Below are 25001 nucleotides of genomic sequence, written 5' to 3'. Positions count from 1 at the left end.
TTCTGTCTACTTTTGTTTCTTGGTAATGGAAAAGCCCACACTGCTTTGTTTTATAAGTAATTCCTATGCTCCTGTGGGCACAATTCTACATCAACCAAAGATCATTTCAGAATAGGCTGCGTAAAGATGCCTTGCACAGGCAGTATTATTGGGGCAGGTAAATAAATGCACCGAGGTTTGAAAACCCAATCCGTTTGAGGTCAGGCCTTAACTAATATTTGGAAAGAGTATTTTTTAGTAGTTTAATGCCTCCTCCTTTTTGACTATTTCAGAGAATTTCCAAGCGAACCAGTATGGCCATCCTCATTTCAGAAATGAAGAGACTGCCCCAACCCCCATGGCTCAGTTGGTTGGACATCCTCCTCCTCGAAGCATCACGGCGGTTAGATTCTGGTCAGGACACTGGCCTGGGTTGAGGTTCGTCCTGGTCTGAACACATTTGAGAGGCAGCCAATTCATGTTTCTCTCTTACATCAAGTTTCTCTACCTTTCTTCCTCCCTCCCTTCCTTCCCTCTCTCTAAAATAAATAAAGAAAAAATCTTTTTTTAAAAAAGAAATGAAGTAACTGATGCATAGAAAGAAAGTAGTGTGTGCAAAACCCCAACATCGGACAGTTAAGAAAAAAGTCATTTTCCAGTTTGAGGCTTTTGTTTTCCTAACTTGATGGGGTCTGTTGTCCCCACTAAAAATGAACATGGGAAAGAGAGTGGCTGTGAACTTCTAGAAGAAATGGCTCTGAATAAGAGTTTGGGAAAGGAGTACCCAAGACATAGACCCCATGGCTGTGTGAACTAGCTGCACGATTCTGCGTGCCTTTCTCTGAACCACTAACTCAGCCCAGCAGGCTGCAGGCGGTTAGCAGAGAGCTTCGCCAGGAGGGAACAGGAGCTTGTGGGAAATGACCAAAGAGCGAAAGACTGAGAAGTCGGCTGCCTGGAGAAAGCGCCATTTGGTTTTACTGGTGTCCCGTAGTTTTCCTCTTCCTATTCCAGCTTTTGCCTGGACCCGCCACCGCGACTGCTTTAGAATCTGAAGCCGCTGCGCTACACAACTTGAACGGCCAGCAGACACCTGTTAAAGGCGGTTGCTGATCGTGGGCTGCGAGAACCTGAACTCTCTTTCCCTTCGCGTGGGAGAGCAGCCACCACCCACTTTGAGTCGCATTAGCGCCCTGCGTTCCAGCCCTGGACCCGGGTGCCTGGAGTTGACACCCGCGCAATTGTGCGGGAGCTTTGCCCAGGTTCTGCACAGGTCTAGCGTGCCACTTTTGTTTGCTCCGACAAGCGAAGAAAAGGAAGAACTTCTGTCTCCCCAGTCCGCCTCCCGCCAGCTGGAGACCTCCTGCCTGACGCGCCAGGGACCAGAGCCCCTCTCCCGCAGCTGGGTCTGTCCTCCAGCCTTCGCCCTGACCCTCTCTTTTCCGGAGGAGATTGGGTGAATACAGACCCGCATCCGGGGGTCCATCCTCACTCACGGAACTGAGGAGCAGAGAGCAAGGCGAGGGGTTCGCAGAAGGGAGACGGGGTAGACATGCTACAAACGTTTCTGAAGAGTATCAAATTTGGGAGTTGCCTGGGGGCAGTGACAGTGGCAGTTGGCAGGCGGTGGTAGAGACCCGCGAGGGGCGCGGCGCTGGGCAGGGTCTTGCTGCAAAGACTTCCAAGCCCAGGAGGCAGCGGAGAGGCTGGGGTTGCTTGTCCCTTGCTCCCTCGCCAGGGAAACTTCCCATCTACTCTTCTTCCCTGCGGACCGTCGGCCTCCATCTCCGCACCGGTTTCTTTGTCTCCAAGGAGGGGATTCACATCTTCTCCGTCCTTGCCACCGCCTTCTCTGCGGCCTCCCATCCCCACCCGCTCACCCCGGCCGCTCAGTGCAGCACTGTGCCCCCGAAGCGCGCTTGGCCACAGGTGTCGCGCCAGCCTGGCAGCGACCTCCACCGCTGGGGCGACGCTGCTTGCCAGGCTGCCCTGAGCCATCGGAGCAGACGGAACTGGACTTGCCTTTGGGGACCTTCCAGTGCCTTCTCCGGGTCAGCGGCTAGATAATCATCATTCTGACGGACTGCACACGTCTTTTGCACCTAAGCTAAGACGCGAGGGCTGAGTCAGTAAGTGTAAATCGTAACTATGATTCACCTTCTGGGAACTAAAATACAACCCACCGCCCCAACACCCCCCCCCCCCAAAAAAGCGCTCAGGTCCGTGAAGAGGGCGTGGGGGAAGGGAGGTCTTCAGGAATGTAGGGACTTTCCTTCCTTATTTAGGTCAAAGGTGGGGGTTGGGAGCGATACCATCCCCATTTTCTACTTTGGCTACAATGTTGCTTTTCTACTGAAGATGCTTGCCTATGTTCCTGACCTTTCCTTCCAGAACACCAAGTAGTTACAATTCCTGCCTCTGCTTTTAAAAATCACACCTCTGTCTAAAGGGGAAGGACATACTGTATTCTTCCAGGCTCTTTGCAGATAAACACGTTTATTTAAGCGTCTACTGGTTTCCCACCAGAAGGGTTCACCCGCTGGTTGGAGCATATATGGTGGACGAGAAGGAGTCAAAGGGAAAAGCTTTCAGACTTCTTTTGGCAATAGGGACGCAGTGTTTAAACTCCGTAACAGGAAACAGTCAATGCTGTTTTCAAAGAAACCCCACAAACTTAGATACACTGAAGAGAGACATTCAAACCCTTTGGTAAATATTTTCAACTTCCTGCTTATTAGGCAAAGAGCCATGTCTTTTGCGTAGCGTTCTTGGATGTCCACTCCTCTCTCTCCCAGGACTCAGGAGTATAAGGTGGGTAGCATGCATTCTGGGGGTTTTCCTGGGGAAAAAGCCCTGGAAGGTCGTGTGGTTGATGAGATGCTAAGTTTCACTAACGCCAATCTGTGACAATAAGAACACCTCCTGTGGTGAAAAGTCCTGCAAATTGAAACATGTAGTTAGCGTCCACTGCTCTCCCCCCGAAACTATTTAAAGTTCTTTGAATCTGAACAAAGTGAAGTCATTTTCCTACTCTACAAAGAAATATTTCTGTAACAGAATCTCTAAGGAATCACTTATTCAAGAAAACTTTATCATTTATAGTTTTCCTTAAATGTCTTGAACAAGGTGAGTGCCTCATTTGCCTTATTTCGAGGGCTTTCCCCTTGTCTACTTCTCCTTTCATTTCTGTGCTCTGCAGTGTATGATGTGGCAACCCCCCCTACATACTCTCTTTTCCCCTTCCAGTTTTCCAGAAGTGTAGTTGTGAAATATGGAGTCCGGGTAAGCTCTGACCTGGCTGAAGGCCAGGAGTGTCCTTGAGAACAGCTGTTAGCACCCATATGCTAATAGCTTGTAGATCAATAACTATTTCTGCAGAGAGCCTTTCAATAAAGGGGCTTTGAAATGAAAAAAAATGGGGCTGAAAAGAAGAAGAAATTTATACAGAAAATATAGTCCTAATAGTCTTCTATCTCAGCCTCACTCTCAATTAGGTTTGCTGCCAACCTCTAACTCAGACCTCGTGGAGCCTTGTTAACGCTGGTAATGAATTGTCAGGGCTGACTAATTATGCTCTGTAAAGTCTCTCTCTTGGTTTAAGGGAACTGAAGAGATAGTTTCCATTTTCTCTAATTACTAAAGAGAGGAAGCAAATACAAAAGAGGACCTGGGCTTCTTGGAATATTCTATTTCAAACTTATACAGACAGAACTTGAGTATATTAGTAAATGAGATACATGAGTACATGGAAATGTCTGTAATAAAGGATCTTATTAAGGTGTGTTTGTGTGCACACAGGAAGCCCTTGAGACAGAAAGTTTCCTTATGGGTATACTGACTATTTTCAATGTTCTAATCAGAGATTGATTTAAGAGGGATCTTGGGACAACTTCCTCATAGAAGTGGTTACTTGACTAAGACCAAGAAAATAATGACAAGAATGGCATATCAGAGCAAGAAATTCTGCACAGGCAATTATATTCTGTACAGGTAGAGAAAAGAATTGCTTGGCATTATATTCTGTACAGGTAGAGAAAAGAATTGCTTGGCATTTTGCTGATCTCAGTTATCAGCAAAATTCTGCTTTCCTTTAGTTTCCTATTTGTTTGGCCAAATTACCAAGTACCTTTCATTTGCTGATGATGTGCTAAGGATTAAACAATGGGTGGAAAAGATCCAGTTTCTGTCCTCACAGAGGTGGCTGCGTGGATTGTTGGGAAGAATACAACTGCAAAGGGACGGACGAGCTTCAGCATCAGACGTGAGCACAGGTTGTTGGGGGAACTGAGAGGCTTCCCACCTCAAGGCAGGGATGGTAGAGAGGCAACAGAAAGGCTGATGTATGGCTGGAATTAGGATTAGTTTAGTAGACAGAAGCACAAGTATGTATTGGAATGTGCGGGGAAATGAAGCTGGGGAGCAGGCAGGGGTGAGTTCAAGAAAAGCTTTGAACATCATACAACGGAGGTGGAATTTCTTCGTAGGTCTGTGTTGTCGGCCTGTGCAGGCACAGCCTTTCCTGCAAGAGCACACCCATGAAAGCAGCAGATCTTGCAAAACAGAAGCTACTCAAGAATGTAAAAGAGAAGGAATTACTTGCAGAGAATTGGTTATACAAGTGATGAAAGCCAAAGGGGGAATGTGGAGGTCACCCAGGGATTAGCAAGAGCAAGGAGCCATTACTACCCCCAGCTAGAGGGACACAAAGAGGAGACGGTGTGACTGAAGCCCGGGGACCAGGGCCATCCACTGGAAACAGAACCACTATGCGCTAGTCCTGTGGGAACCGAAACTGTGGATGGGCTGCTGAGGCTCTGCTCAGAGGACAGAAGGAGGAAGAATACAGTGGCTTCTGCCTTCCCCCTGCCCTCTAATTAATTACCTGCCAGTGCTTCCCATTGGCCAGACCCCACCAGCATTCTGATGAATCAGGCGCCTGCAAGAGCCAGTCCTCCAGGGGAAGGGTGGGCAATCAGCTGGGGCCATGCAAGCCCAGCCAGGCAGGTTCTGTAGACTGAAGAAATATGACTCACCAGCGTAGGTAGGTGATATCATGATTAGTAAAAAACAAAGTCATTTAAAAGAAGTTCTTAATTAATGGCAGAAGGCTTTTGTCGTTATGATTATATTCAACAGGTACTACCATTATGATGTTGGGTTCTGGGTATTTTTAGAGACCTGAAAAGGAAACTATATATTTAAAACTGATATATTACTTTAAGTAATCTGGGGACATTGGGGAAATAATATGATCACATTTGGACATCAGAAAAACCATTTTCATGTCAGAATAGGCTCTGTCCAGTAAAATGTAACAGCTTTGGAGTAGTGTCCCAGTCTTGTTGCCTTGTCCCCCAGCACAAATTCTAGTTCTTGACATAGGTTTTTAAATGCTTGGTGGATGCAAGGATGGACTGTGCCTGGCATTTAGAAGATGCTCAATTACTTTTTTGTTCAATGGATGAATAAGGAAGGAAGGAAAGAAAAGGAAGAGAGATAAATTAGAAGACTATTAGAATAATATGTTAAGAGATCAAGAGAAAACTAACATGTTAGAAAGAATAAGAGGACCACTGGGAGAATATGTCAGAGATCAGTCTGAGGATTTTCTTAAATATGTGGGTTAAAGGAGATAAAAAAAAGCCTAGAATAGTTACCTGCTCTTAAAGTGACCTTGGCTTAATGGGAGGAGACAACATTGACTGAACTAGGGCTGTGGAAGGAAGAGTCTGGGGTTGAGGACCGCAACTGGGGAAGAAAAGGTTCTAACTTTAGTATTTAGGGGTCGGAAAAAGATGTAGTTCAGATTTGGACATATTTTTGGCATAGTTCCTGTGTAGGATACTGCTGTATGTCAGGTGGAAAGTTGATTTTAGATAATACAAAAAAAAGCAACTGTTTTTGCGCAGGCCACTTCTTAACACTCATCCCTACACCAGGAACAATGGCTGGAAACAGAATCTGCTCCCAAAGGGCACCAGGCAGAAGGTTTCAATATTTATCTCCTTCTGTGCAATTTGTTGATATATCTATAAATTTAGAACAGTCAAGATATTGCAGGGAATTTCCTTTTTCTAACTTAAAATTAATTTAATGATTTATAGAAGTTATAAAATTAATAAAGTTTCTAATATTCATTTCTCATAGAATGGGTTGAGTCAGGTTGGTGGCATTCACATAGGAATTACATTTATACTGTAAGTATTATGTTTCACCATCATAATATACATGTCAAGGACCAGATTTCATTCATTCATATTTAGACTTAGACATGGAACCGACACATTAAAGGGCCTATTTTGTTAAAATACTATACTGTGTACAATTTGAAGCAACAGAGAACAGGTATTTTGAGTCCTCAACAACATTAAACCAATCCTGTTGTTATATTCCTTTGCCTCACCCTTGCTTTTTCCTTGTTTTATAGGTGTCCTTTCTTTCTTTCTTTCTTTTTCTTTTCTCTTCCTCTCTTTTCTTCCTTTCTTTTTAATTGTAGATTCTTGTGCTAGATGCTGAAAATGGGCCCACTAGGTGCAGAGGCTGATGAGAACCAGACAGTGGAAGAAATGAACATGAAGCAGTATGGTCTAGAGCAGACCACCCCTAGAGGTGAGATGGCCCCTGACTCTGAGCCCGAGCTTATAGATAGCACCAAGCTGATTGAGGTACAGATTATCCTCATATTGGCCTATTGCTCCATCATCTTGCTTGGGGTGATTGGCAACTCCTTGGTGATCCATGTGGTGATCAAATTCAAGAGCATGCACACAGTAACCAACTTTTTCATTGCCAATCTGGCTGTGGCGGATCTTCTGGTGAACACCCTGTGCTTGCCATTCACTCTTAGTTACACCTTAATGGGAGAATGGAAAATGGGTCCTGTCCTCTGCCACCTGGTACCTTATGCCCAGGCCCTGGCAGTACAAGTGTCCACAATCACCTTGACAGTAATTGCCCTGAACCGACATCGTTGCATCGTCTATCACCTGGAAAGCAAGATCTCCAAGCGAATCAGCTTCCTTATTATTGGCTTGGCCTGGGGCATCAGTGCCCTGCTAGCAAGCCCCCTGGCCATCTTCCGTGAGTATTCCCTGATTGAGATTATTCCTGACTTTGCCATTGTGGCCTGTACTGAGAAGTGGCCTGGTGAGGGGAAGAGTGTGTATGGCACTGTCTACAGTCTTTCCTCCTTATTGATCCTGTACGTTTTGCCTCTGGGCATCATATCTTTTTCCTACACTCGGATCTGGAGTAAACTTAAGAACCACGTCAGCCCTGGAACTGCTAATGATCACTACCATCAGCGAAGGCAAAAAACCACCAAAATGCTCGTATGTGTGGTAGTGGTGTTTGCGGTCAGCTGGTTGCCTCTCCATGCTTTCCAACTTGCGGTCGACATTGACAACCAAGTCCTGAACCTGCGGGAGTACAAGCTCCTCTTCACCGTGTTCCACATCATCGCCATGTGCTCCACCTTCGCCAACCCCCTTCTCTATGGCTGGATGAACAGCAACTACAGGAAAGCTTTCCTCTCTGCCTTCCGCTGTGAGCAGAGGTTGGACACCATTCACTCTGAGGTGCCCGTGACTTCCCAGGCCAAAAAGAACCTGGAAGTCAAAAAGCATCGTGGCTCTTTTACAGGGGCAACCAACGTCTAAGGAAGCTCTGGTGTGAAAATGGATGGACGAATTTTGACCAGAGCTACAAATCTGGTTGCAGAGAGCTTCCAGGTGCATCCTGATTTCCCATTTGAAGGAGGAAAACGAGCATCTGAGTGGAAGTACCCACGGTACTTCCCATTCGTGGGAACCTCCTCGGCAGTGGCGAGGTGGAAGCACGCATATTTGAAGCTAGGGCAACAAAACAGTCGTGCACAGTTTCTGGGCTGGCAGGTTGGATTATGGGTGAAAACAGAGAGCAATGCTTATGACTGTTGCCCATGGTAAAGGAAACCTGAACAAGGAATTTGAGTAACAGCACCACTAAGAGGTGACGATGGCTAAATAACTTGATTTTCAGATCACATCGGGGAGTAGAATGGGGATGATATATAATTGACTGCTCCCCCTCATCTGATGAAACAGTGACCAAACACCAGATTTGGGAGGAGCCACAGGTTCTCCTTTATTATACTTTGTTTTTTTATGAATCTTTCTGTAAATTAAAAATCCACCAGGAAATACTGCAGGTAAATGTTACCATCCATTTGCATGACTTCAAGGAAATAAACTGAAATTTGCCATATAATTAGTATTTTGGCAAGTGATGGAGGAAATTCTTAATAGCTGATTGTTCTTTTTTTAAAAAAAGATTTTTATTTACTCATTTTTTTAGAGAAGGGAAGGAGAAAGAGAGAGAGAGAGAAACATCAGTGTGTGACTGCCTCTCGCACACCCCTACTAGGGACCTGGCCTGCAACCCAGGCATGTGCCCTGACTAGGAATTCAACTGGCGACCCTTTGGTTCACAGGCTGGCACTCAGTCCACTAAACCATACCAGCCAGGGCTCAGCTGATTGTCCTTAAAACCAAGTGCATGTTTAGTGAAAAGTTGCTTCAACTCAGAATCAAAGGTTGAAATTCTCAGAAAATGTCAACCATCATTAACTTCTCGTTTCCAGTTGTCCCCACTTTCTATAGATACTACTTCAGTAACAAATAAGCATACAATGTAATCTATTGTAGTCATTTAATTAATTAATATTAATTATTGTCACTTTGAACAAGTACTATTCCTATGTTGGAGCTGTTTGTCTTTACTAGGAATTAAACTGATTAGAAATAATTTTGTGGCCTTTGAAAACATTTTGTGGTTATTTGTAAACAATTTTTACCCAGATACATAGCTCTAATGTGTTTACAGAACACTGCAGTGTTATTTTTTTTTAAATTCATCCTTAGTCAGCTCATTCATGACCAAGAAAACAGCATAATTTCATCAAAATAGAACCCATCTGGTAAAAAAAATCTTCAAAACATTGGATTCATTCCATTTTGCAAATGTTCTGTTTGGACCAACTTCAACATAAATTATGCTCTTCTTAAATTTATTAGCTAAATTATTAGGATAACATGAATATATACATAATAAAATTGTACTTATACATAGTGGGACACAGATACTATAGTATTTTTCATTTAATGATTTTAGGAATGTAATTTTTATTTTATAGTGCTTAACCAAAGATGCCTAAAATCCTATTATGTTCATGACAAATAATCAAGATGTTAAAATAATTGTACTTCTTTGGATGCTGTTAAAGAAATTTCATTGCAGTCATATTTTGTAAACACAGTCCAAATACAATACAAATACTTATATATTTGTAAAATATGTAAATACATATTTACAAAATATGTATTTTGTAAATACATATTTTTGTCAATTTTAAATAAGTCCCATATGAGTATTACATTTAATTACAAGAATTAACTTTTTGAACTGGAGAGTTTTATTTTATGGATGTATTTAAAATTTGTACTATGGCTCTCACTGAGGTACGTCCATGCCAGAAATGAAAGATTGGTCTTGAAGAGGACTGCACTTTGAAACACAGAAAAAGAATGAAAACAATAGAATTTAGATCAGGTGGAAGACTGATTAAGAAGTAAACAAAAAATGCTGTATATCTGTAATATATCATATAATTAAAGATTTTGTTTTTCTGTTGCACTTGACATAAATGTCTAAAGAGAAGGTTTTTGTTCTTTAAATAGCAGTTGCTTTGAATAAGATACCAATAGAAAATTGTGGTTAAAAGTTTTTTTTGAGCATTCTTATACTATAGGAAATTATGTATGCTGCTGTGTTACTTGTTTTAGTAGTAAATTATTGGAATTTAATTAATGATCCAATTAGTATATGATTTAATTCACTCTGTTAACTCAATAAAATATCTTTTTGTATAGTAAATTCATCTGTTGAAATAAAAGGAATTTGGGAAACTAGAGAAATTGAGTGATATTTTATATCAGTTCCTATTCAAGCCAAGATAGTAAACCTTTCACACAATTAAAAACGGGAAACTCATGGTGACTTCTCATCAGTTAATTCATCTCTCTTTCCATTCCACACATGAACCTGTGCCGGAGGGTCCACTGACAATGCCTGAGTCTTTTTTTTTCCAGAGCAGACCTTTCACCTGAACTTGGATTTCTATGAGCATTCTTGACATGAGCACACCAATGTCTCACCAGCAGAGCAAAGCCAGCATGTCTAAGACATAACCTGTCATTGTGATGCACGCCCTACCCCACTTCTGTTGGTTTTCCTGTATTCCCTGCCCCAATCATGACGCTGCTCTCTACTCAGTTCCCCAAAACCCTACACTTTGGCATTACCATTGACTCTTTTGTCCCTTTATTACACATACCCAATTAATTCCCACATTTTGTTCTGAATCCCTAGATGTTTCTTGAATCAATTCACTGTTCTCCATCCTTGTGGTCCCTTCAGTAGTTCAGGCTGTGATTATCTGCCCAGACTCCTATAATCTCTCATCTGGTTTAATGTAGTAACTTCCTAACTGGTCTCTCTATATCTTGTCATTTTTCCCATCCAATCCAACTTTTACCCACCAGTTAGGATGATTTTTCAAAAACTCAAATTTTATGCAAAAGACATTTTGCTGCTTTATTGCCATCTGACAATTCTGGCAATCTTGAGAACTGCCCAGATAATAATTTCTGGTTTCAACCTCAACCTCTCCTCTTGATACCTCTTTGGGTTCTTCACAATTGCAGTGATGTGGGTTGATTCTCTCTCTTTCTCTTTTTCTATTATGAAGGCCATTGTGTTAAGATATTCTTTAAAACTGCCCCATTAGCACAGGTGAACCAAGGAGTCAAGAATAAGTAAAGAACCCTATGATAGGTTGCTTGGAATGGAGGAGGGGAAAATTGTATTAAGCCTTCAGTAACAATCTGAAAACCACAGAAGTATATAAATTCTGGTTATCTTCTTAAGAATAGCAAAGGAAATGATGCCTGGGGAGAAATAGTCTTTACTTTTTTTCAGGTTGAGAAGAGATGAAATATCAATATGTATGGCAGCAAAAAAACAGAGTTTACTCTTCCTGAAGAAAACAGAGAACATGAAGAAACAACTCAAAGATAATGAAGAATGCAAATGTCTTCATGCTTATGTCTCATGACATAAAGGTAGGAATTTCGTTAAACAAAGAGTCACTAAGCCCTTTGATCCATGAGGATTTGATCCAAAGGACACCTGTCTGTTAGGCCATTGACCTTTTTCTGCCTTGGTGCACTGGTCGGATGGCCACAAACTTCACAAGGGCTTCTGGTATGGAAGAGGTTACAGGAAAGACAGCCAGCGGGTTATGACCATTCACATGCAGTCTGCAACCCCAGTGCTTTCTTGGGAGTTCATGAATGTGGAACTAAATGGAAGTGAATGAAAATGACTAGCCCTGAATCTACTCTCTTTCATATACAACTTGATGTCAAGTTTCAACACTTTGACAAATTCCTTGCAAAGCACCACATTGTCCATCACAACACAGGCGTGTGTCATCAAGTTAGAATTGAAATGCATTGCATTATCTTCGTGAGATAGAAAAGGAAAAATTACAGGTGGATATTTTTAATTTAATGTTTGCCCTCCTTATAGGAAAGCAACATGCACTGTCAAAAAGAATAAGACAGTACATGCGTGTGTACACACACATATTTAATTGCCAACAAAGTGCTTTGTGATGTAGACTATTATCCAAAATGGCCTGATCCACGAATTGCTGGATGAAGTAAATAAGACCTTTGAATTTACTCAGTTGAATTGTCTTCTTTAACAATAGCTTCTAACATTTGATTTGGATTAAGTCTCTCTGCCACTGTTGTTGTCTGAAGCTTGTTTGCCTGTTAGTGGTAGGTGTTCTGTTTGAATTAGGCCTCAGCCTCAGGCAGGAACCATGCCCTGTGCATCAAGGTGTAGCCTTCTCAGTCCTTCAGTCCTTCTGGGCTTTTCCTGAGTGTGCGGGCTCAGCATGCATAACTGCCCCTTCTTAGGAGTTTGTTTTTCCTGTTCCTTCCCCTTCTCAGCGCTCTAAATGCTGAAAGTGTTTCTCTTCCTCCCTGGCACAGGAATTTCTTAGCCTTTCTGCAAAGCTCCCCACCCCCAACATTTCACCAAATCCAACACTCTCTCTAGGCTCTGTGATCTTTTCTGTGAATACATAGTGGGACTGGTGGGAAAAAAATCTTGCAGCAGGGTGTGGACTTCTCCAATTTCTCTAGTCCCCAGGACTGCTGCTCATGTCCTACTAGAATGCCCCAGGTCTTCACCGGTTTGTCAACTGTTCTAGCTGAATTCTTCCTGTTAGTGTCCAGTGGATCTGGTAAGTACATGCCCATGTCTCCTCTATGCCCAAAGGTACCTGTCTCTTCTCAGTGTTTGGACATTTCGTTGCTTTGCAATCTCATTCCTCTAATAGGTTGTAAAAGTGTCCTGAATTTAAAGTTATTCCAGCCATTTTTAAAAATAAAGGCAAGAGTGATGTTCTTCCCTTCTCTCTCCATTCTGGGGAGGATACTGGAAGTCTTTAATGAGACATTTTACATTCTTTTAAAAGTAACATATTCAAAATCCGATGCAAATTTTCCACTTAGAGCCCATTCTGATTCAGATTAGCCATAGTTCAAGTATACATACAACAGCCACAGGTGGTTGGTTAGTGGTTTCTGTACTGGACCATGCAGCCCTAAACTTACAGCTACTGAATTTCTTGTAACAGATGAATTTACTATGCAAAAAGATTGTTTATTGAGTTAACAGAGTGAATTAGATCATATATTAATTGGATCATTAATCAAATTCCAATAATTTACTACTAAAACAAGTAATAATAGTCATGATGATATGTATATTTTAAAATTAATGTTACTGACTTCATCCTCTAAGCAGTGAAAAGTTGAACCTCTCAAATTTTTCATGATCATTATTGTCAGTAGGTATTTTCTAAATACCCAGTTTACCTAAGCATAGAAGAAAACCAAATGCCATATTATCCTAAGTGTATATCTTACTTTCATTTATTTTTTAAACCTGAAGATATTGGAGGTATTAATGGTACCTAAGTAAGATGAAAATGTGTTGTTTGATCAGTAGAACATTCCTTCCACATATTTTAGTACCAATCTTTAAGCCTCAGTCGCCACTTTATTTTTTGAATGACATGTAAATATCTTTAGCTTCTTCATGCTGAGATCCTCATTTTTATTCACATCAAAATTACAACATTGCTCTTAGTCCACTAGAAGCAGGTTACAAAATATTATGAATCAACTCATTTGTTTGAATAGCAATACCAGAAAAAAGGCCTTTACCAAGTTCATCAGTTTTTGTTTATGCCAGATGTATAATGAGAATTTGAATGCTTAATATAGAAATTAAATGGAAATGCTGACGGAGTCTATAATGACAGAAATACAAGCTGCATTATAGCTTATTTTATTAAACTCATCACAAAGTACACTCTTCCAGCCCGTGTATTTATGTGTTACTGTAACTCTGATCTCAAACCCTAACCAGTTGTTATGAAGCTTTGTCCATTTCATTTCATGTACTGTACTGTTTTCTGCCTCCATCTGGTTCCGCCCGTTGCACACTCTAATTGAGATAAATAGTTTCAGGAGATCGTTTGTTCTAATATTCAATCCCCACCTCCCACCCCCAGTCTTTCTTTCCCTGAATATGTGCTAAATTCTGCTGCTCTAGTGGTCAGTAATGACGCCTTTACTTTTTATGTGCAATGACCTTATAACAACGAGACAAGAACATCAGCTCTTCCACAGCCTCCCTTCCTGGGGGCCCGCCCTGCGCGCATCTCCTCCCTCACGCCCAGAAGGCCAGAGGGGCCTTCTCAGCTTCAGGAGGAGCAGTGGGTCCTCCTCCTACAGGGCTTTCTAAATGCCGCCTGCAAAAGTGTTCTCTTCTCTCTTTGCTAATCTTTTTCCTACTTTTCCTTCATATTTTAGTCGAATCATCACTTTCTCAAGGATATTGTTTTGTTCTTTAACTAATGTGTCTTCCCTGTCACATGCTTTTACAGTGCCATGTACTTTTCATAACTTTAAACTTCTACGTGAGATAGTTTGACTCTGGCCCCCAGTAAACTGGGGATCTCCAAGAGGGTTAGCACTATACTTCCTTTTTTTAAAAAATATATATATACAGGCCATGTTTGATTTTCTACTTACTGTTTTTTTCCAAATACTGAGCAAATAGTGTCTGGCATATAATAGACCTCAATAAATATTTGTGAAGTTAATTTTGAGTAAATTTAGTATCAGTTTTTAAAAATATACCACCTGTAAAATTCTGAGCTACATTCCTTATAACATTCACTTAACCTTTATAAAAAGGCACAGAGTAAGAGTTATTACCTAACGTTAAGGATGCAGACATTGAGACTGGGACGTGTTAAGTCAATTCACTGAAGTGCCACAGCTGGTGTGAGGCCCGCACAAATCTGCCTCCAAAGCACTTGCCATTGACCAGACTGAAGTGCAATTTTACCAAGTTGCTCTTCCCTGCCTGGCTTTGTTTCCCCCTGTCAGTCTAGATTGATCGGTGTCTTTATTTTTAAAAGACTTCATCTTGTGAAATATACTGGATTAACCCAAAACAATTTGCTTTATAGGTACATGTTTCAGAAACATCTTATCTTCAAAAGACATGCACAGCCTTGGCAAGAATAAGTGGTGTTTTGGGTTCTATGTGCATTAGAATATATATTTATATCTGTCTATCTATTTCTGTGATGGAATATTTAGACTATAAATGCTAGAAAATCATTAGTGTTAATAGATTTTATGCATTGTCCCAATATAAAGTAAAAAAAGTAGAAAAGAATTTGTTTTAGTTTTTACATTATAGATAAATCAATAACAATACTAAACGTTTAGAGTTATGTAACCACTAGAAAATCTGTGTTTCATCTCCAATATAATTTTATAGTACTGGTTCATTACCAATAAATGAGATTTTCAGCCCTTAATATGCCTGTTAATTATTTAAAGCAAGGGAATATTAAAGTTAGGCTTACTGATTTATACTCTTAGTTTTAAATTAACCAAAACAGTAGGATTCTTCTAGGCCACTTTACTTGGGAAATACCAAACTTAATGCATTTTTAAAGACTCAGAAGTTAACGCTAATTCATTCAGAGAACAGCATGTTGCCCATAAGCATGCTATTATGAGCTGAGCCTTCTTTTCTCGTCCTCGGGAACATAACAGCCACCTGTTGCAAAAGACTGGAGCCACCAGTAATTACCTTTGTCGGCGGCAGTCAGAATATTTGTGACTGAGCCTGGTTTCGCCAGCGGGCTTTATGGTAGCGCATGTTCAATATGGTGAGTAGTAATTAAGCTGCATGAAGTCCCACTTCTCAGAACTGAAAAGTACAGAAGCTGCAAGTCATTGTAAATTCATTAGTGGGGGAAGCAGCAGTAAGTAAACACTTGACCACACTGGGCTGTATTGGATGTATTTTGGAGTGAATAAAGCCACAGGGGTATCGCATTAGCTGTAATGGTAGATCTTGGCTAAGTAACCTCAGTCTGCATTTTCCAAATGGTCAACTGCTCTTACAGTCATTTCATAAATGCTCTTTGACTTCTTTCCCACTGACAAGGGGCACACGAAGTCCTCTCCTCGCTCTCTCATGTGCACTCACACAGTTTTGAGATTTTGTGGACAAGCCACTGCTTCAGATTTGAAAATGAGGCATTGTGGTTTGACTTGGAGCAAAATGTTATAAAAATCCTAAGAGTTTCTTCAAAATTCAATGGGAAAAATATGTCTTTTTTCCAAAATTCCTTGAGATCAGGGAATATAGTTTGAATGTGACTTCAAAACACTGTCTTGCCCACTTTCCTATATCTATAAAAAACTTTTATTATCATTATTTGTTGATAAGAATTTATGTAATTCATACCTGAAGATGTCAGACATCCATCAAATATGTATCAATGGATGAATTGCTGAGAAAACTTAGCACCTAATCCTTCCGTTATTCTCAAGATATTTGGTGTGGACTATGCCATGTTCTTAGTACTTAAGGTCTTAGAGTTTAATTATGGGATTATATTTGAGATAAAAAAACAAACTAGGCCAGCTGTTGAAAACAACTTAAATATTATGATCTATAAAAACAACTATATTCACCTTTGTTCTCCAAGAAAAACACTAGACAATTTTGTTATTTATACTAAGCCTTCTTCTACGAAAGATTTAAAATGTCTCATAGAAATGCATGAATTTTACAAGGAAAGAGTGACAGGTGAAGGGAACTTCTGGCACAAGAAATGCAAGTGAGAGATAAAGTTTTCACTCAAATATTTATGACGTAAGATCCTATAAAATTTCTAGAAGTGGGGCTAGAAAACTTTTCCTAACTCTAGTTAGAGGGGTTAAATGGTATGGATTATAAAAGCAAAATCCATTCAAAATATTCTTTCCCAACAAAATATTGTGAAGATGAGACTATACATAAAATGTTAAGCAATCACTAGTATTCAAACAAAAAGCATCAGTTTCTATAAGAATAATGAAGAGACTCACACTATTTGCTAATCCACTTATAAAAGTTGGTATGGAAATGGCATTATGAAAATCTAGAGAGAGAAAATCTTCTTTCTGCTAAGTCTTATCTAGCTTTGTAGTTTTAGTGCCTAACACTCTTTGTCATCTTTCAGTAACTCAAATATTCATTACATGAGTGAATAAGTAATCAATGAATTAGGAGAGGAATGAAAAAAATAAATATATGGTATTGGGGATCCTGATGACTTAAATTTGGGGATCACCATGAAAAAATTTCTAAAGCTCTTTTACACAGTATTTCTAGCTGTTTCTTTTTTTTTTTGTATCCAGAAATCTTAAAATCAGATGGTAAACTCTTTAGATTAATGAATATGGTTTACTTATCATTTATTTTCCTTCCTTCCCTTGCCCATAGAAAAATAGTAGCTGTCATTATTTTTTTTTAAAAACTCCTACTCTATGTCAGGTGTTTTTTATTTATCTTCATGTTTCAGTCAGCTCAGGTTGCCATAACAAAATGCCACAGACTGGGTGGCTTGAAACAACAGAAGTTCATTTTCTCACATTCTGGAAGCTGGAAGTCAAGAGATGAGCGTGCAGCATGACCACATTTGGGAGAGAGAAAGCCGGATGATTCCAAGGGGTCGCTTGTGTCCACATAAAGTGGAATGGCATTTTACATTATATATCGTAATAGATTATTTGTAGTGTAAAAGGGTATTAATATTTTCATCCATAAATGTAATAGTATGTAGTACCTTTATCGTTTTGTATTATTTGCTGATTTTCTTTTTTAAATGTAAATGTCTATATTTACATTTAAATATTTTATCTCTTTACCTCCAATTCTCCTAAGTCATTAATTACCTGGACAGTTCTGTTGAATAGTAGTGATAATGGGCATCGTTACCTTATTTCTGACCTTAGAATGAATTTATTTAAATGTGTCAATTTGTTAAACTGTATCCATAGATTTTTTTAAAGATACATTTCATGAACAAATGACCATTCTTATCTCTTCCTAGTTTTCTAATTTTTAGATCATTTTATCAGTCTTGGTTTAGTCAATAAAATGAAAGTACTCTTAATATTATTGTGATAAAGTGTTTTTAGGGAAATAGGACAAACAGGAATGTAAAAATAGCGGGGTGAGTGAAAGTCAGGAATTTCTACAGTGGGAGGTCAAGGAGTCACTGGTGACTTCAACCCGAATCGTTGAGACTAGTGAGTTTCCCAGTCTCTCAAATTTAGTCATTGTCAGGTCTCAGGGGAAGGCCTTGATCTTGGCCTTGCTCTTGGTCTGCTGCGGCCAAGTAGGAGCCTGTGGAGCATTCTGTGAAGCCTTAGCCCCGGCTGCCACAGCTTCGCTGGAATGGAAGCCTCTCCTCACGTTCACTTTCTAAATGTTGTACAAGCTCTTCTCATTGGCAAATTCTAGCCTGAAATGACACAGGGAAGGAGATTCTGGAAAATGAGTTTCCTAGTGTCCGCAATGCAAAATGGACCTTAGAAGAGGGTGTATTAAGGCAAAGCTGAAGATGAAATATGCCAAAGCTGTAAACGTATATAGATGTAGATAGGTGGCAATAAGCACAAATTGAGATGATTGTGTAGATTTTTCCCCTTTTACTTAGTCTGATGAATCACACTGACATTTCTGAGATACAGTTTCTCTAATATAAGCCCTGTTAGGTCATCGCGTATATTATTTTACTATCGAGTTTGGGATCCAATTAGCTGAAAACTCTAATCAAAGTTTTAGGTGTGTATACCACACCTAAATGCTTTTTTGTAAAAAGTTGAAGAGGAAATAGATTCAGGAGAAAGTAAGGTATGATATGGAAGTGAGACATGGCAAAGTTCTTGCCTTATTCAAGAGGAAAACAGGGCACAAGCACGGTGCTTTCACCCTTTAGATCAGATGCTTATATTCATGATGTGGTTCTGGCTACCCCAAGCTGCTAAACTTACACAGTATATTTCTGACCACCCTACACACTAATTTGCTGTCACTGTGATTTCAAATTTGGTGTTTGTACAAACTTAAGAGCCCATCATGGGCTAAATGGTTACTCCTGGTTTAGAGAACTGTAGTGAGAGAGGGTCATGAATATAAACATGTCTCATAGTAATCAGCGCTCATTGCACTGGACAGCAGCTCTCAAAGAAAAGGGAACTGTGATTGTGGGAAAAATCCCAAAAGGTTTACAAAAATGGTCAAAGGCTAGTTATCTATGTGGCTCACCCATTTCCACTCAGATTCTGAAACCTATAAGACTAGAACTGTGTCTTGTCAACCTTCCCTACTCCCTCCGGTTCTCAGTATGGAACCCAGCGAGGGGTAAAGAAATAAGCAAGAACTGTGATAAGCAGTACTGCTTTCTCAAGTTCAAAGAATCTTTAAAAGAAGGGTAAGAAGAACTTTCCTATTTCTAATTAAGTTACAAGCAAAAAAGAGACAAGTTATGATTTATAGTAAAAGATACTTCATTTAAGCAGAAGACAAATTTACGGGCCATTTTAATTATTAATCTGTAATAAAAAGTCCTTTTATTCTTACATTCTCTCTTACACTGTCACTTGTAGTAAATGAAGTAAACATGGACCTGCCTGAAAGGCATGGAAACATGACGAGGATTTTTTTTTTACTTATGTGTGGTCGTTACCACTATTCCAACTGTGTCACGTGAAAAAGGGAATAACCCACTCTAGACAGAGAAGCACCCATACTCTATTCAATAACAGTTTGTGTTAGGCACGCATGTGCTGCTGAGTTATTATTGGTACTTGAAACAGACCGTTTCTGGGGACTCAGACTCACAAATTTTGGTTCAGTCTATATGGATGGGACTCCATTTTAAGGGATTCTCATATAGATGCATCAGACACATCACTTAAATGCTATCATCTAAGAAATCGTATTACTTTCAATTATTACTTGGTGGGAGGTTGTTCTCTTGTCTCCAAGTCCATAGAGTTATGCAAAATACCCCCCTGCCTCGGAAAGACTGGTTGCTTTGGTAAAAGTCCTCCTGGAGAATACCTAGTGGTGTATTGACAGTTATTTAAATTGAACCGCATGTTCACTATTTTTGTTGCTGTTATTTTTTATTGTAATTGTTTCCCTCTGGTATCTTGCAGTTGTTCCCTAAGTTTATGATATCATTTTTTTCTCTTGGTTATTGTCCAGTTTTTGCCTTTTGAATACCTTCTTATTTTGTTTGAATGGTAGACATTGTGTTTTAAAAATTGTAGTTAATTTGAGACTCTGGATATTATTGTCTTCTAGATAAGATTTGCCTTTTCTTTTGGCAGGAACAGAAGAGTTTAATATCATATGGAGTTCATCTGTTTCGAATCTGAGCTTCAGTCTTTTTGAGTGTTTGTCTAATTTCATTCCACTCTCACACTCACCAGTTAGCCTTTTGTTGTCTCTGCTGAAAGTCTTCAGTGAGGACCTGAGCTCTTCTTCCTCGGCCTGAATGTAGGAGAGAGTCCAAAGGTTAATTCAGCCTGTATTGTTTTCTGCCTTCAGGGGGAAAGCGGCACCAAATATGGGGACCCCCACCGTGAGCGTCCCTTCTCCCTGGAATCTTGACCACTGATGTCTTCACCGCCTTGGTAGTGTTGGTGCTTCCTTCCTTTGCAACAAGGTTGATGGTCCTTAGAATTCTCTCTGCATTCGCTTGAGGTCTATGATGAAAGTACGTTCCTATAATATATGGAATTATTATATATATAATATTATATAATGTATATAATATTCCTCTCAGTTGCCTGGGAATGCTACTATCTTAAAATCACTTAATTAGAATTATTTGATTGAGTTTTTTTCTGCCACACATACGGCCTGAAATCAGCCTGCAAACCTACAGGAGGACTATCTAGTGGTGCAAGTTGAGTAATGTTTTCCTCACACTGCCTCGTGGAATCGATACTAGCTAGTTTCTTACTATCTCTCTCTGTAGCATGGGCGTATTTCTCGTTCGATTTCAAGTACTGGAGTGCCATCTTTAAGAGTGGGCACCCTCCAGTCTCCCTTCCTCAGGCAGAACCCAACCTTTATCCACTGCAGCTGCCACAATGAACGGTGGCCATCCTGTGCTTCAGAAAGCGCCCTCAGCGCAGCAGCCGGCTCGAGAACCCCCCACTCACGAAGTCGGCTTCCACTCAGTTGTTTTTCTTGGGTTCGGTGCCAGGTCTGTGGGTTTGTTGATCTGCCTCCATGCCCATCTCTCCTGATGGGCACCAATACTGTTTTAAACGCCTGGCTTGAGAAATATTTGTTTTTAGGATTTCAGCGGATTTCCAGTGGAAGAAAAGGACACAAAAAATACCATCACTGTTTAATGCAAGTTTATCTTCCATGTAAAAGAAATTTTAAGAAAATTCCTTCTAGAAATATTCTAAACGTGCTATAATTGTAGAACATATTTTCTGGAAGGGTATATGCCCTACGTCTTAGGAGGGCTCTTTATCTCTTTCTCTGAGAAAACTTTAAACCAACATATTTTTTTTACAAACAACATTTTTTTCTATTTTGAACAGAACCTCTCTTAATTGCCACCTGTCATTCCACAACACGCACACACAAAAGATAGCAAATTTATTAGGGAATTAGAGAGAGAGATGCTTGCAGTTACCTTTTTTTCCTCAGAAAAACATTGAACTCAGCCACGTCCTGGTCATTTTGTTCTTCAGTCCTCTGAAAATGTGGCTGGAATGTAGAGTCACACCATGACTTATACTCTGCGGGGCACTCTACGAGCACTAAGAGAAAGAACACGGAAGAGGTGAGAAGCACAGCCACCACATACAGCAAATCTCTAAAGAACACTTTTTACTAGCAAAACCCATCAAAAGACCAAGATGTGGTAATATTTCTATGATTGGGAGAAAATCATAGAGACATTTCGAAGATGCTTACTAGACAAATGCTATTTCTACTTGTAACTATGTGATGTCCCAGTGATAACTCAGGAGTTAGAACTCTGCCTGCTTGTCCTGCCTTCCTCACTTTTTCCTCCTAGTCTCAGGGTTCGCTTCCACCTTTAGAAATTCACCTGATGTCATCATATCAGTACATCTATCTTATAAATAAATGACTTGAAAGCAAACTGTAGCTTTTAGAGAGGTAGGGAGCACAGTGGGACAGCGTACATGCAGAGCTGTAGAGGCATTGTGAGGTCCTGGGAGGGAAGGGGGTTTAAAGAATAAACAGCTGACATTTGGTGATAACCCTTACGTGTAATAAAGCCAGCCAATAGGAGTAGAAGAACACAGAACCATGGCCCAGTCAGAAGCTGCTGATATTTTCCACTTTGCTTCTTGGCACAGCAACGCAGTCTAACAAACAGACTAAACAACGTGGAAAGTGATTCTAGGTATTCGCCACAGGATAAAATTATTTGTTGCCCTAGAACTATGTGAGATTAAAAAGAAATAAAATGATTGGAACCGTAATTCCTGCTACTGCAAGGTCTCCGCTAAGTCAAAGCTGTACTTTGGAATTTGTTATTTATTTCCCCACGTTCCTGTTTTCGAATTCTGGATCACTTAGGAACAGGCTCAGTGGCATATATAACATCATACTTACAGTGACTTAACAAAATAGAGGGTTTTTTCCTCTCACACAACTAGGATTCCAAAAGTTGATCATCTAGGGTGAGCACATTAGTATCACAACTTCATCCATGTCTCGGGCTCACTCTTATCCTCAGGTTTGCAGGAGTTTCTTTCCCCAGTTCCTCTGGCATCACAACTGATTTCTAGAAGGAAGGAAAAAAGGCATAAACTGGTTAAATCTGCGCCTGTTTTACAAAGTATCCTAGAAACCTTCCATGTATTGTTAGCCAGGACTGTGTCAAAGCTACCTCTATGAACAAAGGAAAATGGAATATGTGGTTTTTAGGTGTTAAAATTGCCCATTCAAGAAAGAAACTATTTGTTGATAGAGAATAAAAGAAAATTGGATCCTGGGTCATCAATTAAACACAGCATTCTATGTGGTATGTAGTTCATATATGGTAGGAGTGGTAATAGTATCATGTTATTGTCCAAATATTTATGACTCTCCTATAAATATATTGTCAGGATAGTACTTCTTCACGTCCTTGAAATGAGGTGGGGCCATGTTTTTTTGTTTCAGCCAATAGCATTGAGAGAAATTATAATGTGTCTCTTCTTGGGAAAGAGCTAGGAGCTGGTGTGCCTTTGCTACCCTGGCACAGAACAGGCAGTGTTCCGGATGGGAGCTGCTGCAGCGGCCTGGGCGTGAGTACAGCGAGCAGAGCCCCTCTGCTGATCACGAGGGGCCTGGAGTGTGTAGCGCGTGTGTGATTAAGACCCAGAGATTCAAGGGTGACTTTTCACACCACATGATCTCAGCTGCCATGACAATTGCCTTCTAGCACTAGATTCGAGAAAGTACCTAGTCATGTCTACATTTTCATCATTCTTAATATTATTTTCTCCTTTAATGTCTCTTTTCCTTTTCTCTTCCTTTTTTCCCCTAACTCCACCCCAAGCCCCTCTCTGAAAACCATCTAGCCCTATCATTGGCACTGAGATTAAAAGAGCTACTTCCTCTGAGCTACGAAACCAAATAGCACAACTTATGGTGCCTCTACATTGCTCTCCTTGGCACATCGTAAAGCAGTAAGCCTGGACCCGCCAAGGGCTCTGTCCTGCCGTCTCCAAATACATTTTTTTCAGTGCTCTTTTCAATTTGTGAATGGTTGAAGGTGGATAAAAAAAGAAGCCTGTACTAGAGATTTGGTTACTCGATTAAACCTGAGATAGCTCGGCAAGTATATGATGGTTCTAATTTAAATTTCTATAGTACCAGCCAAGAATGCAAAGGATAAAGCAAAGCAGATGCCATTTCACAAGAGGAAAGTCCTGGGATGTAACTGAAAAGGCGTAAAGAACATACTCCTCAAAGCTTCACACATTCTTCTTAGGGTAGACTTCATTGGTTATGCATTGCTATGTTTAGATGTCATGATTTTGGTATGTTTTTAATGTAGAGACAAGTAAGAGCTTCCATTTTGCAGAGTTTTTATGGTGATTACATCCCACAGAGATGATAATAAGCATCTAAATGTGTCTCGCTTTAGAAGCAGGTTACCGGCTAGTATTTGGGTGACGATGACCACACTTGTAACCAGTAGACTAAATGCACATTGATAGGAGAGGGTGAGCAAGACTGTTGAACTCGAAACTCATTTTTGAAACTTGAATTATGTTAACTGAGGAAGTATCATGGAGTGAAGATTAGGAGTTAAGGACCTTATTCCCATCGCTTCTTAATGGTTCTGGAGCCTTTTTAACGGAACAGCCTTCTCTCTGGCTTCCATACTTCTCCACTGATACTCAAGGAGGTACGTTCATTTACTGAAAATAAAGTAATATTTCTAAAATCCAGGTTAATTACCCATAGCAAAAATATATACACAATTACATTAGGAATAGTCAGAAACTGTGGCATTTTTGGTAGGCACTGATCATTTCTGTTTGTTTATTGTTTTTTTCCAAACACTTCTTCCCAGATCCCTTGATGTTTTTCTGTGGTGGTCAACTTCTGTGCTGAAGGGACAATTCATCTGAATTACATATTGCCGGACTTGGTTTCCTAGTGTTTTAAAGGTACTGTTTCCATTTATTTACATGAGGCATATTGTTCGGCAATATTCTCCTGTTTTTTTTTAATTAATGTCTATCAGATTTTAGTAGTAGTTTATATTGGGTTCATTCAAGGAGGTGGGAGGTTATTCTACTTCCTCTGAATAATTTGGGCAAAATTAGTGCTATTTCCTCCTTGAATTCTGTGATATAATTCACTAGCAAAACCATGTAGGCTTGGAGCTTTCAGAGGCTGCATGGAAAAAATAAATAAATTTTATAATAAATATATATCTGTATCTTCCTGTGATGATTTGCTACCTTTGTATATTTTTAAAAATTCATGAATTCTCCTAAGTTGTCAACCTTGTTTATATAAAATTGCTCATGATATTATTTTATTAGCCTTTAATGGTTTTGTTGATAAGCACACCATCACAGGACTTTGTTTAAAGGCTCGTTACTTTGACATTTTTTTAACATTTTCAATATTAAGATCCTCCAGGCCATGATGATTTTTATTCCTCGTCTTGTCTCACTGGAGTAGCTATCTGAAAGAGGTCTTATCTGCTTCCATAATTTCAGTAACCCTTTGTATTAGTGGTATCGAAGCTTGACTGCACATGAAAATACCTGACTGCTTTTAAAAAATTGTTACATTCTGCACTTCTCTCCAAACCAGTCAAATCAGAATTTCAGGGGTGAGGCCTGGATATCAGCATACCCGTCTTCCTTGATAGCTCTCACATGCAACTATGGTTGAGAGTCATTGCTTTAAATGCTCAAGATCCTAAACTCAAATCTCTGCTAAATATGCTTCGAAGAACCTGAAGAAAT

The 25001-nt window shown here is 40.0% G+C and overlaps 1 protein-coding gene across 3 annotated transcripts; it reads left to right on the top strand.

Moving 5' to 3' along the window:
* Positions 1-913: 913 nt before the first annotated feature.
* On the top strand, positions 914-8283 carry NPY2R (neuropeptide Y receptor Y2). Of its 3 annotated transcripts, none has more exons than XM_037058350.1 (2): positions 914-2114; positions 6489-8283. In XM_037058350.1, exon 2 carries the CDS (start codon positions 6489-6491, stop codon positions 7635-7637), a length of 1149 nt encoding a protein of 382 aa, XP_036914245.1. In that variant the 5' UTR covers positions 914-2114; the 3' UTR covers positions 7638-8283. The 3 variants fall into 3 exon arrangements, with proteins under 3 accessions (XP_036914245.1, XP_036914243.1, XP_036914244.1); XM_037058348.1 differs by having other exon boundaries at positions 915-2114; positions 6476-8283; XM_037058349.1 differs by lacking the exon at positions 914-2114 and adding an exon at positions 2756-2790 and having other exon boundaries at positions 6476-8283.
* The last annotated feature ends 16718 nt before the right edge of the window (positions 8284-25001 follow it).

This window comes from Sturnira hondurensis, unplaced genomic scaffold, assembly GCF_014824575.4.
Source record: "Sturnira hondurensis isolate 20B ecotype Veracruz unplaced genomic scaffold, ASM1482457v3 Scaffold0010128, whole genome shotgun sequence".
Taxonomy (NCBI): Eukaryota; Metazoa; Chordata; class Mammalia; order Chiroptera; family Phyllostomidae; genus Sturnira; species Sturnira hondurensis.
This window is presented reverse-complemented; position numbering and strand designations above follow the sequence as displayed.